General features: G+C 41.8%; 1 protein-coding gene across 2 annotated transcripts in view; it reads right to left on the bottom strand.

Annotated features, from left to right (window-relative positions):
- DUSP27 (dual specificity phosphatase 27, atypical) overlaps nucleotides 1–15,089 on the bottom strand; it is a 39,104-nt gene extending 24,015 nt beyond the window's left edge. The window contains exons 1-2 of one of the 2 annotated variants that reach the window (XM_023207014.2): nucleotides 14,969–15,089; nucleotides 14,205–14,330 (exon numbers count right to left, since the gene is read on the bottom strand). In XM_023207014.2, coding sequence (XP_023062782.1) covers nucleotides 14,205–14,314 — 110 coding nt within the window. In that variant the 5' untranslated portion in view covers nucleotides 14,315–14,330; nucleotides 14,969–15,089. Of the gene's footprint in view, nucleotides 1–14,204; nucleotides 14,331–14,719; nucleotides 14,818–14,968 lie in introns of those variants that run through there. The other variant, XM_023207015.1, reaches the window with a different exon arrangement.
- Nucleotides 15,090–16,794: the final 1,705 nt, after the last annotated feature.

Raw genomic sequence — 16,794 nt, 5'->3', positions numbered from 1 at the left:
CTTCCTGTTTGCCATTCCCCCATCCCCATTCTGCGTTGGACAATTTACACTTGGTTGAAATTATTACAAAGTTCAGCTGGAAGTTTCCTTTTCCCTGTGGTCCTTCCCCAATACCCCTGGCTGCCCTCCCCAAGGAAGCCTGTGAGATAAAGTCAAAAATGGCTTCCCTGGGGACTGGGGATGTTTACAGGGCTCTTCCTGCTGCTGCTTCTACTTTCATGTTTCTCAGCTCTCTAAATTCATTTCACCTCTAGGAATGGTTGAATCCTTCTCCTGTGATCTGGATTTTCAGGTTCTTCAGTGAGGATGTGTGTTTGGAGGCAGACTTTCCCCCTCTCACTCTTTGGGCATTCACAGTTTTTTAGCTATCTCACGATGTTTGCAGCAGCAAACTGCTTCTTTGGAAGGGTCTGTGAATCGTTTCAGTTTTCCTGGTATGTTCCTGTGGTAGTTCTTGGAGCAAAGGTTCATGATGTGAGTCTCTACATGCTGTTCTGTTCATCCAAGTGGGAGCTGCAAGTTAGTCCTGCCTCCTATCTGCCTTTCTTTTCCCCCATAACTCTAATCGACTCAATTTAATTCAGTTCCAAATTATCTTGGATGTTAAAACTAGAGAGGTCTTTAAAGATCTCATTGCTTGGTGAAGATAATAGAGTTTTACGATAGCAATTGTGTTGGCTCATTTCCATTCTAGCACCAAGTACTTTCTCTGACCAAAAGATGCATTTTCAAATAAGCATTACTGGACAGTGGGGGTGGATTAAGGGTAAAGTTCGTGGGATATTATCTTTGGGTGTTAAAACTAGAGAGATCTTTGGAATCTCATTACTTGGTGAAGATAGTAAAGACTTAAACACCTAGTTGGGGTGACAGTGAGCTCTATAAAGGTACAGATTAGGTGGATTAGGTGGTCTTATTTACCTGTGTCTCTAGCAGATGGAAGGTGTTCAGTCAGGGTTTGATGACTGACTGAGTGGCTGTACAGACAGATGGGCAGATGGATGAAGAGCTGGATGTCTGGATGAATGGATGGACTATGATAAGGCTGAGTCAGGTGTCCACTTACCACCTAGGGGATCAAACCTGATGATTTCCAAGGCCCTGTGGTCTCTGGCCCCTTCCTCCTCTTCAACCTCAACTTGCACTGGGTTCTCTTTGGCTCACCCTTTCCAGTACACTGGTCTTCTTTTGGCTGTCATTCTTACCGAGTGCCTCTCTGCCTATGGACTTTGTAGAAGTCCATTTCTGCAGCCTGATGGTTAGTCCTCTCCTACTTCCCCCATTTTTCAGATTTTAGTTCAATCATCCCTTCTTTAGGGAAGTCTTCCTTGATCTTGCACCATACATCTGTTTTTATGGCACTTCTATCAGATGCAATTTTACACTTATTTATGAAATCATTTGATAAATATTGGTCTCCTATACTAGATCATACCCTCTATGAGGGCAAGGACCATGACTGGGTATTTTGTTGACCATTGTATTCCTAGCACCTAGGAGAATGTCTGGCAAACAGTAAATGTTTAATAGATAAATTCTGACTCACTGACTAAATCTGTCTTCAACAGTACTATACTTAAGGGAATGTGGCAGTTACAACAATCAGCAATAAGATCTATCAAGTGTTTGCTGCATGCTCATCATTTTACTGGGACACCAGTAGCAAGCCTGAAAGCAAAAGCAGGATCTTGGCTGTGTGCTCTCCATGCCTACTCTCTGCCCTTCAGAGGCCAAGATGTATATAATATCTGAGGCCTATGTTAGTAATTAGCAATTTTTTCTTATGGTAGAGTAATGGTCACCCCAGATCTGTGGTACTCCTTGCATAGAGAGGTGGGGTCTATGTCTACTGCCCTAGAATCTGGGTAGTCTCTGTGACTGCTCTGAACAATAGAATATGGTAGAAGTGATAACTGGTCAGTTTTTGAGCCTATGTCTTGAGGGAAGCTTCCCTTCTCTGGGTCTTGGCACTCTCTCTGGGAACTCCTGAGCTGCCTTATAAGAAGTCCGACTAATCCCAGAACACCAAGCTAGAAAGGCCACTAGTCAACAGTCCCTGCTGAGCTCCCAGCCAACAGCCAACCATGTAAATAATCCTCTTAGAAATGGACCTTGCAGCCCATCAGGCCACTCCAGCTGATGCCATATGAAACAGATAAACTGCTCAGTCAAGTCCTGTCCAAATTCCTGACCCACAAAAAGGGGAGCAAAATAAAATTATTGTCTTTAGTCTTTAAGTTTTGGGATAATTTGTTAAGTCCCAGTAGATCACAGGAACAGTGCTATTCCAAGGGCCAAGAAGCAAGTTTTAAGCAAATGCGTAGGCACTCTTCTCCTCAATAGTGATACACAACCTAATAAATATCAGTGACTGAGCCAAATATTTTGTGGATGGGAAGCAACAACAAAATCATACCAATATGGTAGAGCAAACACTGCCTCTATACCAGACCTGGTGGACATTCGGAGCTGCAGGGGTTCAGGACAGCTAGCTTTCATATATCAACATTTCATAAAACTAGAATCAAAGCTCCAGATTTTACATAAATGTGAGCAGTCATATTTTCCATTTCAACAATATTTATTAAGGGAGTTTTATTATTTTTCAGTAATTAACACTATTTATACTCTTATTAATAAAACATTAATCATTTTATTTATTAAGGGTCAGTATTATGTAAAATGAGGTTTGGGGCAAAACCAAACCAAACAGATCCATGCTGAGAATTATTGTATTACTGTAGGGATCACAAGGGCTTCTTACTTGCACAGCACCACATTTCTTCTACTTGGTCAGTTTTCTTTGTTCCTTTACATCCCAAAGAGGCTTTCTCACATCGTAATCAGTATTCCAAGCAACTGACACAGACTGAAAGTAGACATAGGAGGTGCCCTCACCTGTCAGGTGTGCAGAAAGGCCGTGCAAGGAACTCAGCAGGTGGGACTGCCAGGATCCTGGCCTGGGATTATCCATCCGGGAGCCCTCCATCCTGCCGTTTTCCCTGAACAACGTTGACTTTAAATTGTGAGCATTTGGTTTTAAATAACAAATACTGAGAACCAAGAATCCGTCCTAAATATACCTACACTCTGAGACTGGGGGGTTGATAGGGGAAAATTTGAAAAGAGAAATCACTGTGAAACATCTTTCCTTTTTATGGGTGGTAAAGATTGAAGTTCAGCTAATGAGTCGGCAAGCCTGAGAAATCATACGGGAAGAGCCTACCCGGTATTCTCTTGAGAAGCTGGCAGCTTTGTAATTGAGGAAAGAGAGGGGATTCAGAACAGATTTCCTCCCCAGCCCCACGATGTTTCTGTCTTTGGCTGCTGATGCTAAAATGTGAGCAACTTTCAACTCTGCTCCGTATTACCCAGTGTGGAATGCGGGATGTCGATTACAAATGCTTTTATGAGTCAGCTGCTGTGAGGGGAGATGTAAACCTAATAGTCATAAAACTGTTTGCCACAGACACAGTTTATTAAGTCTAATAAAGAAAGGTGTGGGGACAATACCCAAAACGGGTGCTTGTTTTCCACAGAGAAGGAGGACTGCAGAAATAGAAAAGAAGAAGGAGGGAGAGACCTGAACAACTGGCCCTGTTTATATTTGCAAGGTCAGTGAGATGGCAGCCCTAGAGGTTTTGATTTATGACTATGTCTGTGTCCCAACCGGCATACCTGAGATGGAGTGAGATGACACTCACACCCTGATTAGAAAGCAGTGAGGGCTGGCTGTTCAAGAAAGACAGGCGGGGAAAGAAAGGATCTAGGATCAATACATACCTCATCATAGGATCAGGAAGCAGCTGCTAAAAAGCCTTGAGGCTGAATTGAAAGAGGAACAATAAAGGGGAGTTTGATGGACTCCCTAACCAAGAGCAGGAGAGTGGTGCAGCTTGCTTTAGACCTGCATTTTTCAAAATTGCAGACTGACCAATCTGTGTATCATAAAATCAATTCAATGGGTTGTGCTCAGCATCTGGGACAGAAAGAAAAAAAGGAAACAGAAAAAGGAAAGAAGGAAGGAAGGAAAGAAGGAAGGAAGGGAGGGAAGGAAGGAAGGAAAAGAGGAAGAAAGGGAGGGAGGGGAAAGAAAGGGAATAGCACCACCCATTGTAAGGATAAGTGTAGTTTTGTGAACTTTTTAAAATTTATATATACACGTATGTATCTCTGAGTTGAGCTGTAAATGGTATTGTCATACTGCAGATTGCAGTCAGCAAAATTTGAAAGCCATTGCTTTAAGCTAGTTGCCTGACGTCCAGACATGGAATGCGGTGGAACTGGGGTCCTTCAGTCCAGACTTCCCTATAGCTGATCACTTCCTGTCAAGGAGTCCCTCGGAAGTGAAATGGAGGTAGAGGCCCAGGAGGAGGCGTCTTTCTTGATTCGGCTTTTGCAAAAAAGGACAAGGTTTCTGTAAGTGTTCAGTGACTTCAGAGAAAATGACCACACACAGGCAAAATTCAGGCTCTAAGGAAGAAAAGAAGTCAGTAAACTAAAGAAAATCGATTTTTAGAAAGCTGCTTCCAACAGGCTTAGTGAAAGAGCCGAGGTGGAGACATTTCCACTGAAAAAGACATGTAAAGGAGAAAGGATGGACAGGAGGAGCCATTTCCCAAAGAAACACAATGAAAACACCGAGAAATTACACTTCATGCCGCTATCTCCTACCCCACACATCACAGGTGCTTGCTCACCACAGGAAGGGAAAAGAGAGCACAGTTAAGGAAATTCACTGAAGGTCAAGGGAACCAGTGCCACCGTGAGAGGAAGCCTGATCAGGCCTTACCAAACAGTTCTAAAAAACTGCAAAGTCTTGAAAAGTTCAGCTCTAAAAGCCAAAGCAAGAAATGGATTTTGACTTGGAAAGATATAAAGTAAAGTCGAAAAACATTCTTCAAATCAAGAACAAGAGAATGATAAAAATGTCTTTACTCCTTTAGTTGGAAAGGAAGAGAAAACTGATGACAATAGCTAAGAAGGAAGAGACGGGGCAGAGGTTGGTTTGCATTACAAGCACACTTACTTCTTAGGCTGTATTTATTTAGGTGACTGCGAAGGTCTGGCAGAGACTATAGGTAAGGGAGAGGTCCCCACCAAGCTGCCCCACAGACAGGAGGTTTTAAATTTTAGTGTCAACTCATGAATCACTTAGGGAAATTTGCCTAGCTATGAGATGGATGAATCTCTAACCACCCATTTTCTTCCAGAGAGTGACTCATAGTGGCTAGGTTTGAATTTAAGCTGTTTGAAGTTAGTGCCTAACTCAGGCGAAAATGAAGATTTGATACCCCATTCATTGTCTACACCCCTTTCTCAGGTTCTTAATTCACCCTAGCATGAGATTTACAGATGAGACTTGAAATGTTAAGACTCCCTGCCAGGACAGCAAGCAGGCTACATCCCTGCTAATTTTGGTTGGTTGCTAGTGACTGTTTGGAGCACTGGGTGAAGTTTTGCAAGACTCTGTTCTAGTTCCACAGGAAAGAGTACAATTATGTTTGCTAGGGGCTGGATATAGGGCTGTAGTGAGTTAAACGATGGTCCTCCAAAATGGCATATCTTCCAAAACCTGGGAATGTAATCTTTTTTGGAAAAAGGATCATTGCAGTCGTAATTAAGTTAAAGCTTTTGAGATGAGATAACTTTAAATTAGGATTGACTCTAAAGCCAGTGGCAAGTGTCCTTAAAAGAGAAGAGAATGGCCGGGCGCGGTGGCTCAAGCCTGTAATCCCAGCACGTTGGGAGGCGGAGACGGGCGGATCACGATGTCAGGAGATAAAGACCATCCTGGCTAACACGGTGAAACCCCGTCTCTACTAAAAAAAATACAAAAAAACTAGCCGGGTGAGGTGGCGGGCGCCTGTAGTCCCAGCTACTCGGGAGGCTGAGGCGGGAGAATGGTGTAAACCCGGGAGGCGGAGCTTGCAGTGAGCTGAGATCCGGCCACTGCACTCCAGCCTGGGCGACAGAGCGAGACTCCGTCTCAAAAAAAAAAAAGAGAAGAGAATACAGAGCAGAAGGCCTTTTGAGACTGGAATTATGCTGCCACAATGCAAGAAACGCCCGTAGCCAACAGAAACCAGCAAGAGACAAGGAAGGAGTCTTCCTTAGAGTCTTTGGTGTGTGGCTCTGTCACCACCTTGATTTCAGACTTCTGGCTTCCAAAATGTGAGAAAATAAATTTCTCTTGTTTCTAAGCTGCCCAGTCTGCAGTAATTTGCTGTGGCAGCCCTAGGAAACTAGTACAAGCACTAAGAGTCCGTTGGTGAGGTATTTGCTGACTTGGTGCATAATTTAACTTAAAGTCTTGAAATTTAACTTAAAGACTCAAACCTTTACCTGAAGTCATAAAACTAGAAGGATGGAATTTCAGGCACTTATCAAGTACAAGGAGGACTATTCAGGACGGGGACAAATATCAGTAAGTGATACTCTGCTCCTTAGAATACAGGATTGGCTCATGGCAGAATTAGAGAAGCATGATGTCTTAACCAGTGTGTGTGGGACTCTGGCTAAATAAAAATTTCTTGACATGATGAGTTACTGAAAAAATTTTATTGTCAGATATCTTTCTCTGGAAGGAAAAAGGAAGAGAACCACCGTTTATCAAATATCTAGTATACCTTTATATATGTTATATTATTTATTCTCTACTACTGGGTAAAACTGGTATTCGGATTTTTTTGATTACGTAATTTAAGCAAGCTTTCAAGGGTTTATAAGTAGGAGGGCAGATCTGACCTCAATTTTGGTCTCCACTACACCACTTAATTTCTTTCCACAGTACCATACTGCCTCCTAAAAGAGGGTTTTATTTATTATATATATATACTTTTTAAGAAACAGCTTTATTATTGATATACAAAATGCACACATTTAAAATATATAAACTGGTAAGATTTGACGTATGTATACATCCGTGAAGCGATCACTACACTCAAGATCACATCATCCCTTGTGCCCCTTTTTAAGCTCTTCCTCTCATCCCCTCCCTGCCCTATGCCCCCCAGGCAACCATTAAACTGCTTTCTGCCACTATAAAGATGTATTTGCATTTTCTAGAATTTTATATAAATGGAATAATATAGTGTGTACCCTTTTTTTGTCTGACTTTCAAGCAGTGCAATTACTTTGAGATTCATCCATGTTGTTGTATGAATCAATAGCTCATTTCTTTTCTTTGCTGTATAGTTATTCTACGTATAAATGTAACACAACGTGTTTATCCATTCACTTGTCAACGGACATCTAGGGTGTTTTTAGTTTTTTGGCTATTACAAATAAACCTGCTATGAACATTCATGTACAAGTCTTTACATAGGCATAGGGTTTTGTTTTGTTTTGTTTTGTTTTGAGACAGACTCTTACTCTGTTGCCTAGGCTGAAGTGCAGTGGTGCAATCTTGGTTCACTGTAACCTCCACCTCTCTGGTTCAAGCGATTCTTTTGCCTCAGCCTAAGTTGCTGGGCGTACAGGTGCCCACCCACCACACCCAGCTAATTATTGTATTTTTAGTTAAGATGGGGTTTCACTCTGTTGGCCAGGCTGGCCTCAAACTCCTTTCCTCAGGGGATCCACTTGCCTCAGCCCCCTAAAGTGCTGGGATTACAGACATGAGCCACTGCGCCTGGGAGACATAGGCTTTTATTTTTCTTGAGTATATACCTAGGAGTAGAATGACAGGATCATGTAGATATAGGTGTGCATGTTTAGGTAGATGTATGTTTAATTTTATAAGAAACTGAAAAACTGTAAAATGGCTGGACTATTTTACATTCCCACCAGCAGTATAAGATTGTCCCAAGTACTCCACATTTTCCACCAACATTTGGTATGGTCAATCTTTTTAATTTCAGGTATTTTAATAGTTATGTAATGGTAACTCATTGTGGTTTTAATTTGTGTGTCCCTAATGATTAAGGATTTTGAGTATTTTTTTCATGAGCTTATTTGCTATCCACATATCTTTTTTGGTGACTATGTATTCAAATAATTTGTCTGCTTTTTAATTGAGTTGTTTGTTTCCTTATTAGTAGGTTGTGGAAGTTTTAAAAAATACATTCTAGATAGAAGTTCTTTATCAGATACATAATTTACATATATTTTCTCCAAGTCTGAGGTTCTGTTTTCATTTTTAAAAAACACTGTAGATTCATTTATCTGAACTGGTTTAGGTATGGTTCTGTGTAGTAAAGTGGGATTGATCGGATGATAGCTCCAAAGCCTGTGCAATTGTAATAGTTTAGAGTTCAGATTTTATGAGGACATTGTGGGAAGAGATAGCCCATGAAATGTCACCATGTCACCACATGTTTGCCTTCCTTGAAAATTTCTGAAAAGGGCTAGATGATTTGGGGTAAGTTTCTAGAAATCAATTGCTGAGTAGTAGACACAAACATAGAAGGGCATTAAAACCAATAGGATTCAGCAGCAGTCACTGCAAATCCATATGACATTTGCTCTGGATGCAGGGCCATGTTTTAAGGAAGTTCAGTCCATTGCACAGGACAGTGGGTCTTTCAGGTTGAGCCTGTTTTTGCCCAGTAAGGGAGACTGGCTGCTGGAAGGGCTAAGAACTGAATGCCTTTGCTTCAATGCTTTTGTCTTGTGGTAGGCTAAGGTGGTGTAAAATTGGGAAACCAGCAGAATCAGTCTTCCCTGCCTCCTATTTCCCCTTTTGGTGACTCCCTTCACCCCTTCCCCCTTTGTGTCATATTTATTATTTGCCTTCCTCAGTCAACCATCTGAGAAGCTCAATCACTCCAAAGTGATAGGCAGTTAATAAAATACATATTCCCTAGGGCAATGCTATGGTTTGTCTTCACCAAGACTCATGTTGAGGCTTGGTCTCCAATGGGGTGGCATTGGAAGGCAGTGTTTTAAGAGGTGATTAAGTTGTTAAGAGAGATGAATGTTTTTCTCACGGGAGTGAGTTCTTGCTCTTGGGTGACTGGGCTAGTTACCAGGAGAGGGGGTTGTTATAAAGTGAGGCTGCCTCTTGCATTTGGTCTCTTTTGCACATGCCTGCTCTCCTCTCTCACATGCACTCATGCCATGTGATGCCATCTGCCATGTTATGAGCCAGCATGAGGCCCTTGCCAAATGTGGCCACTTGATGTTGGACTTTCCAGCCTCCAGAGCTATGAGCCAAATAAACCTCTATTCTTTGTACATTACCCAGTCTCAGGTATTCTGTTATAGAAACAGAAAACAGGCCAAGACAGGCAGTTTTTAAAATAAATATATATGCCAGACTTTATTTATCTAGCCTACTGCTAATTGGACAGTTCATCATGTTGTTTGTACATCTTATATTCTTAATGACTATTAGTTACTAAACATTATAGTATTTATCTTCTGGTGTTGTTTTTGTTAAGTATTTATGAAGAGTGAGCCTGCTGGATCAGAGGACAACCATATGTTTAGCTTTAGTAGACACTGCAAAATACTTCCAAAAGGTTGTACTAATTTACACTCTCACCAGCAACGAATGGGAGTTTTGATTGCTTCACATCTTCATATTTGCTATTGTTGGTCTTTAGTTTGAGATACTCTGGTGAGTATATAGTAGTATTGAATTGTGCTTTTAATTTGAATCTCTATTTTTAAATTTTTTAACTGATCTCTATCTTTATTCTTCTATGTTCAGATAACATGTTCTACATTATTTCAATCACTAAACATTTGTTGATATATGTATGGCCCAGTATATGATCTATTTTGGTAAATGCTCCATGTGTACATGACAAGAATATATATCCTGTAGTTGTTGGGTGCATGTTCTATAAATGCGAATTAGGTTAATTTTGTTTATTGCTTGATCCAACTACTCTTGATAATTTTTTGATATTCTTATTAAAAATTGTTCTTTTGATTTTTTAAAATTTTATAAGTTGCTGAGATAGTTTTTAAAAATATACATAGAGTTGAGGGAGATTGTAGCTTTTAGTTTTTCATTCAGTTTTGTCAGTTTTTCACCTTATATATTTTGAGCCTGTGTTATTAAACATAGAAATTGAAAATTATTTAATCTTTCTGGTGAATTGAACCTTTGATCATTATGAAATGTCTCTTTTTGTCTCTTTGTATCTAGTAATAATTACTTTAAAATCTGCTTCACTGGCTTGTTTTTGCTTACTTTACGATATCACCTTGATACTTCTCTGATGGAATGATGACGTCTATAGTACCTCCCCTTGAAACTTCATGGACATTTGTGACAGCAGAGTACAGCGGAAGTGGTGTTATGTAACTCCTGAGGCTAGCTCATGAAAATTAATACACATCTATCTTATTCTCTTGGATGCAACTCTTGGAATTTAGCTACCATGCTTAGAGAAAGCCCAAAGTAGCCCACGTGGAAGAACCATCTTAGGTTTTCTGGCCAAAAGCCCAGGTAAATTTCAACATAAACTGCTAAACGTGAAGATGCCTCTGTGAGTCACCTCAGCCTTAAGTGATCTTCAGTCTTCTAATCTTTCTAGCTGAGGCCTTGGACATCCTCAAGCAAAGACAGGCTAACCCCACTGTGCCTCATCTAGGCTCCTGATTATGAACATAGTAAAATGGTATTTTATGCCACTAAAATTTGAAGTTATGAGCAGCAGTAACTGGAAGAGTGTAGTATAATTTCTTTTATTCTTTGTTAACTTCTGTATATCCTTATTTTATTTTGTTTTATTTTATTTTTTGAGATAGGGCCTCACTTTGTCACCCAGGCTGGAATGCAGTGGCATGGTTATAACTCACTGCAGCCTTGAATTCCTGGGCTCAAGCAATCCTGTTGCCTCAGCTTCCTGAGTAGCTGAGGCTACAGGCACGGGCAACCATGCCTGGCTAATTTTTTAAAAAATGCTTGGGCAGGCGCAGTGGCTCACGGACGGATCACGAGGTCAAGAGATTGAGCCTATCCTGACCAACGTGGTGAAACCCCGTCTCTAATAAAAATACAAAAATTAGCTGGGTGGGGTGGTGTGTGCCTGTAGTCCCAGCTACTTTGGAGGCTGAGGCAGGAGACTCACTTGAACCCTGGAGGCAAAGGTTGCAGTGAGCCGAGATTGCACCACTGCACTCCAGCCTCGCGACAGAGCAAGACTCTGTCTCAAAAAAAAAAAAAAAAAGAAAGAAAAGTTTGCAGAGACAGGGTCTCACTATGTTGCCTAGTCTGGTCTCAAACTCCTGGCCTGAAGTAATCATCCTACCGCAGCCTCCTAAAGTGCTAGAATTATAGGCATGAGCTACCATGACAAGCCTATATCCTTATTTTTAAGGTGTGTCTCTGGTAAGCGCTATGTAGCCTTTTTAAAAAATTGAGTCTGACAATCTTTGTCTTTTAGTTGGAATATTTAGTCTATTTAAATTTAATGTAGTTATTCATATATTTGAGCTTAAATCTACCATCCTACTATTTTCTTATTTATTATTCTTTTTCTTTCTTTTTTTTTTTAACCTATAGTTTCTTATGGAAAAAGTTGTTCTTTTTCTGTATTCTTTTTCTCTACTTTCTTTTCTTCTTTTGGAATGATTATATTTTATTATTTTATCTTCCCTTCATTATCTTGTTAGCTATACATTCTATTGCAAAACTTTCTAACAATTACACTACAAATTACAACATGCATCCTGGACTCTCCACCCATATTTACAGTTTCAGACAACCTCCCAAGATAACTAACATTAAACTGAGACAAAAAGGCAAATGAATGAATCAGGATTGAAAACTGTATCTAGGAAATAATTTTGAGTGTGGTTAGTAACACATGGAGTTGTCTAATCTACATAGATCATAAACCTATTGAGTTTTTGAAACGGTAGTATTTTCAAAGAAATCAGGAACTTCCAAAAGCTTTTGGGCAGCATAAGCCTTAAAACAGCCCCTGAGTCACCAAATTTTCATAAACAGGACACAGTCTGCAAAAGCTATACAGCCTTCAAGGAAGACATATCTTCAACTTGGCTATGGAGGATAATGGACAAGCACGACAACTAGGAAGGCAGAGCTAGAGGTCAAAGAGAACAACAGACAAGGGTATTCCTCTCAGAGAGACAAATCAAGGTCAAATGTAGGAGGTTTCCTCACATCCTGGGTCAACATATTCATTATTTATATGACTGCAGTATTTCCTCTTCCTCCTTTTATAAAATGGTAGCTGTTTTTGGCAGTTATCCTGATCCGACCATAAGGTGTTGCATTCAGGCCTGAGGGAGAGAACGCACACCCATTGGAGAACCTAGCCTGGAACTATGTATGCAGCAGTTGGTGAGTGGGATTTTGAGTTGTCTCACTTGGGAGGCAGTAAATATGTTCTATAGGTGGGGGAAAAAAGGTTACATGGATTGATTGACTAGAGGAGTACATTGTGGCTGAGACTGCTACTATCAACACACTCATTTCCTCATTTTCTTGGGCTCAGGGACCTTATTTCCCATCCCTCCTTGCAAGAAAGCATGGCCTTGCTGAGTTCTAGACAATGCAATATGAGTGAAAATGAAGTGGCCATTTTCAGGTCTGGACCATAAAACCTCCTGGGAAATTCTCCATGCTCATCTCCATTTTATGTGGATACTGATGAGCATTGTGGCTTTAGAAGCCATGTTTAACATGGTGAACCCTCAAGATAGAAGGAGTCTTAGTTCTTGAATCACTGCTCAGGTACTTGTTTTGGAATTTATTTGAGCAAGAAAGAAATGTCCTTTAGATATAACAGCTAACGTTACCCTTAGCAATACATGAAACTGTCACCTATTCCAACCACACACAAAGTGACCTCTGCCTTATTGGGGGGTATACAAGAGAAGAGGACATATGTTAAATCTCTCAATCCTGACAGTTTTCCTAAGTGAGACCATAATGCTGAATTTTCTTTTCTTTTCTTTTTCTTTCTTTTTGTTTTTTGAGATGGAGTCTCACTCCTCTGTCACCCAGGCTGAAGTTCCGTGGCACGATCTCAGCTCACTGAAACCTCTGCCTCCCGGGTTCAAGTGATACTCCTGCCTCAGCCTCCTGAGTAGCTGAGATTACAGGCACCTACCACCACACCTCTCTAAGTTTCGTATTTTTAGTAGAGATGGGGTTTCACTATATTGGCCAGGCTTTGGGCTCAATCTCCTGACCTCGTGATCCTCCCGCCTTGGACTCCCGACATAATGCTGAATTTTAAAGGAGAAGTCTCTAAGCTCCATTTGGGCGAAGTGCGCTGGCCCATGAGTGCTGAGCACTTGCCTTTGTTCCCGTCTTACTCTACTGGGGAAGCCTTTTGAACCACAGGAGGGAGGAGCCAGCAAGACCCCAAGAGAATGGAAGAGAAGTGAAGTCAGGCAGAATGATAAATTCTTAGAGGGGAAGTTAATTTCAGATGTTTTAGTTAGTTATTTCCAACTAAAGGCTCAATCATTTAAGTTATTCTTCACACCAATTTGGTGACAGAGATATAATTAAAAGTCAGGTCTCCTGTTACGATTTATGACAAAAGAAAATGGACAGGCACACACAGTATTGTTTTAGCAGGCAATTAAGCACGATATTTCTTTAATGTCTTTGGTTTGTCTTAAAACGTTATGCACATTTTTTTCATTCTACATGATAACATAACGTCGAAGATTTTAATGTAAAAGAAAGCTTCAAATTACTTGTGGTAAAAAGAGGACTCTCCAGGAAGATGCCTCATGACCCTTGGCATCTTGCCACTTGCCCCAGGCATGCACATCTCCCAGTTTAAAAGACACAGCTTGATTATGGATAAAAGTTATTTTAGTGCTAGGGAATGCTTCCATGGGCTTCTCCTCTCCTGATCCCTTTTCTTATAGTCTACGGCCTGTCATCCCCATATCCAGCCCCAGTCCTAGTGAATCAAGCACTGCCAAATTCCTACTCATCCTTTGAGGTTCGGGTCCATCATCATCTCTTCCAGTCAAGCCTCCTATGACCTTCCAAGTCCAGTTGTTCCCTTCCCTAGTGTCTAGTCCACCACATACTAGATCCTGGATATATTAATATCTAGCACACACCTGCCACATTGCAATCAGTCTATTCGCATATTTACCTCTTCCAGAAAGTAGGACACATACAAGCACTTAATAATATTTGTTAAATGAGTGAACTGAGGTGATGGCTGCAGGCTCCCTGGAGCCAATGGCCCAACCTGTCCCCAGCCCCTCCCAGCTATGGCTGTGAGGGTGGGAGATGAGTGGTCACTTACTGGCTAGGGGAGGGGCTCCGGAGGTAGTGGGCCTGCACCTCCCTCACGTTGGCTTTGTCCTCCTCACTTGGGACTACCTGCTCCTCCTCTGGGTCCTTGCTGGTCGCCATGACAACCTGCCAACCTCTGAAAGTTTGGCAAGAAAAAGGCAGTTAGGGAATTAGGTTCCAGTGGTTTTGTCGGGGGATTAGGTGTGTTGGTGATGTCACCTCAGTGGAACTAGGAATAGGAAGGTTCCAGTGGGCAAAGGACTGACAAGGAAAAACCAGTCAGACCTGGCCCAGCCACTGTTACCAGGACACCAAGAAGTGCACCCCACCATATTAGGAGCCCATCTTGAAGTGACAATATGAAGTGCCAGTGTGGCTCCTTCCACAGATGCCAGCAAGGGAGCAGGCAGAGGAGCTAGCAGGTTACCTGAACTCAGCTCAAGAAGTTGAAGAACAATGACTTCCCCGGACCAGCAAGATTTTTCAGTTGAAATTATAGGGTGTGCATACACACACACCCCTCACCTATGCCCATGCGCACCCCTTTGTCTCTGCTGGGGAAGATGCAGCTGGCCTTCGGTGACTCTAACCAAGGCCACAGGAGGCAGGGCCTTTGGCTCAGGCATCATCCTGGAGCCTATTAAGGAACATGAAGTATACCAGCAGCTGGTCCCAGCCATCATGGCTGTGCCCTGACACTCAGGGCAAAGCTGCTACTCCTTGTATTAAAAGTCCTGGGCTCACCAGGGCTGACGAGGGGAGAAGCACACTCACCTCTAACCTGCCTGGGTGTTCCCCACCAAGGGCTGAGGGACCCAGATGAAATGACCGAAGCTGAAGTTCCGGCCAGTGAGACAGGAACCAACCACCTCCTCTCTCCAGGGCTTCTTCTCCTAGGGGCAGGACAGCTGTTAACAGGAAACCTTAGCCACCCTCTAAATTTAGCCTCTGGCCCCATAGGCTGGCAGATCTCTGGGAGGAAGGAATGCAGGCTCCAGACCCAGGCCCCAAAGCAGTCCTCACTTAACTCTTTCCCTCCTGGCTGATTCTCCAGACACTGACATTTAGCAGCAGAATTGGAAGACATTTGTGCTTGGTAGATGGAGAACCTAAAAAACAGCTTTTCTCTGTGCTCTCTCTTCAAACCCTCTTGCCTGGGACCGCCTATTCAAAGTTCTTCCAGAAGAGAGTCTAAATCCAAAGATATAGAAGAATAAAAAACTTACCACAGCCACATGTCAACCTCAGAGGCCTAAATAAAAGACCAGATATATAGAATGGAAAGGGTCCTCAACAGATAGATACTGGGAGAGCACTGTGGTACAATTAAAGAGTAGTCATTGTTTGCGACCAGAATTACATTTCTTTTTCTTTTTTTTTACACAGGGTCACACTCTGTTGCCCTGGTGAGAGTGCAGTGGTGCCATCACAGCTCACTGTAGCCTCAACCTCTCGGGGTCAGGTGATCTTCCCACCTCAGCCTCATAAGTAGGGGGGAGTACAGGCACATGCCACCACATTCAGATAATTTTTAAATTTTTTGTAGAGATGGGGTCTCACTATGTTGCCCAGGCTGATCTCAAACTCCTGGGCTGAAGCGATGCATCCACCTCGGCCTCCCAAAGTGCTGGGATTACAGGTGTAAGCCACAGTGTCCCACCTACATTTCTTTTAATAGACATGTCTCTGGATGGTCAACTGGACAGTTGCCCTCACCCTCCATGTTTCCTCCCCTCTACTCACACCCCGAGGTGATGATGGGTTGGGAACCCTGGTGACATAAGAATTCTGTGAGCTTCATAAATGTCAAATAAGGTATCTTACCCCACTACCCCCTCTACCATCACTATGATCAAAGCAAAGCCAAATAGCCCACACCTCTCATCCCATACATACTACAGTTATCTTTTCATCCATTTATCCATCCATCTATTTATCCACTTATAAATATTCATTGATTACCTACTACATATGGCACTGTACTTGACCAAAGTTGGTAAGACAGGTAGCTTAAAGTTGTCTTTCTTCCTAGTTAGGTGGAACAATGCCTGGTATATAGTATCATTCGAAATGGCTGAATGAATGAGCTCACTGTTTATTAGGAGGAATGAGACACAGACCAAAAATAACTCAAGCATAAGACAGAATGTAGTGTCCTAAAAGAGATCCAGAGTGCTGTGTGAGTTCAAAGGTGAGAAAGAGCCCTTCTGACTGAAGAAATCAGGAAAGACTTCATAGAAGCAGTGGTGATAAATGAGCTGGTTTCTAAAGGACAAGTAAGATTATAATAGTAGATATAGTAGGGGGAGGGAATTACTGAGGGGGTGGAATTGACAAAGTTTTGGGGGTAAGGAAGTATGAGTTCTGGGTATGAAAAGATGTCTAACTTGGTCAGAGCATAAATTACAAATTCTGGAAGGTAGACTGTGTTTGAGAACAAATGCTAGAATACCTTAAAAGCCAATTTGTTAGGTTCTTCAGAGTCAGTGATAGGACCCTAGCAGACAAGTAATAGCATCAGGGCTGTCTGTTAGGAAGAATAATTTGGCAAAGATATTATAAAATGTTGGGGCTGAACAATTATGACATATAATAAGATA

The sequence above is a fragment of the Piliocolobus tephrosceles genome, chromosome 1, assembly GCF_002776525.5.
Source record: "Piliocolobus tephrosceles isolate RC106 chromosome 1, ASM277652v3, whole genome shotgun sequence".
Lineage (NCBI taxonomy): Eukaryota > Metazoa > Chordata > Mammalia > Primates > Cercopithecidae > Piliocolobus > Piliocolobus tephrosceles.
Note: the sequence above shows the minus strand (reverse complement) of the source record. Positions and strands in the feature narration are given on the sequence as shown.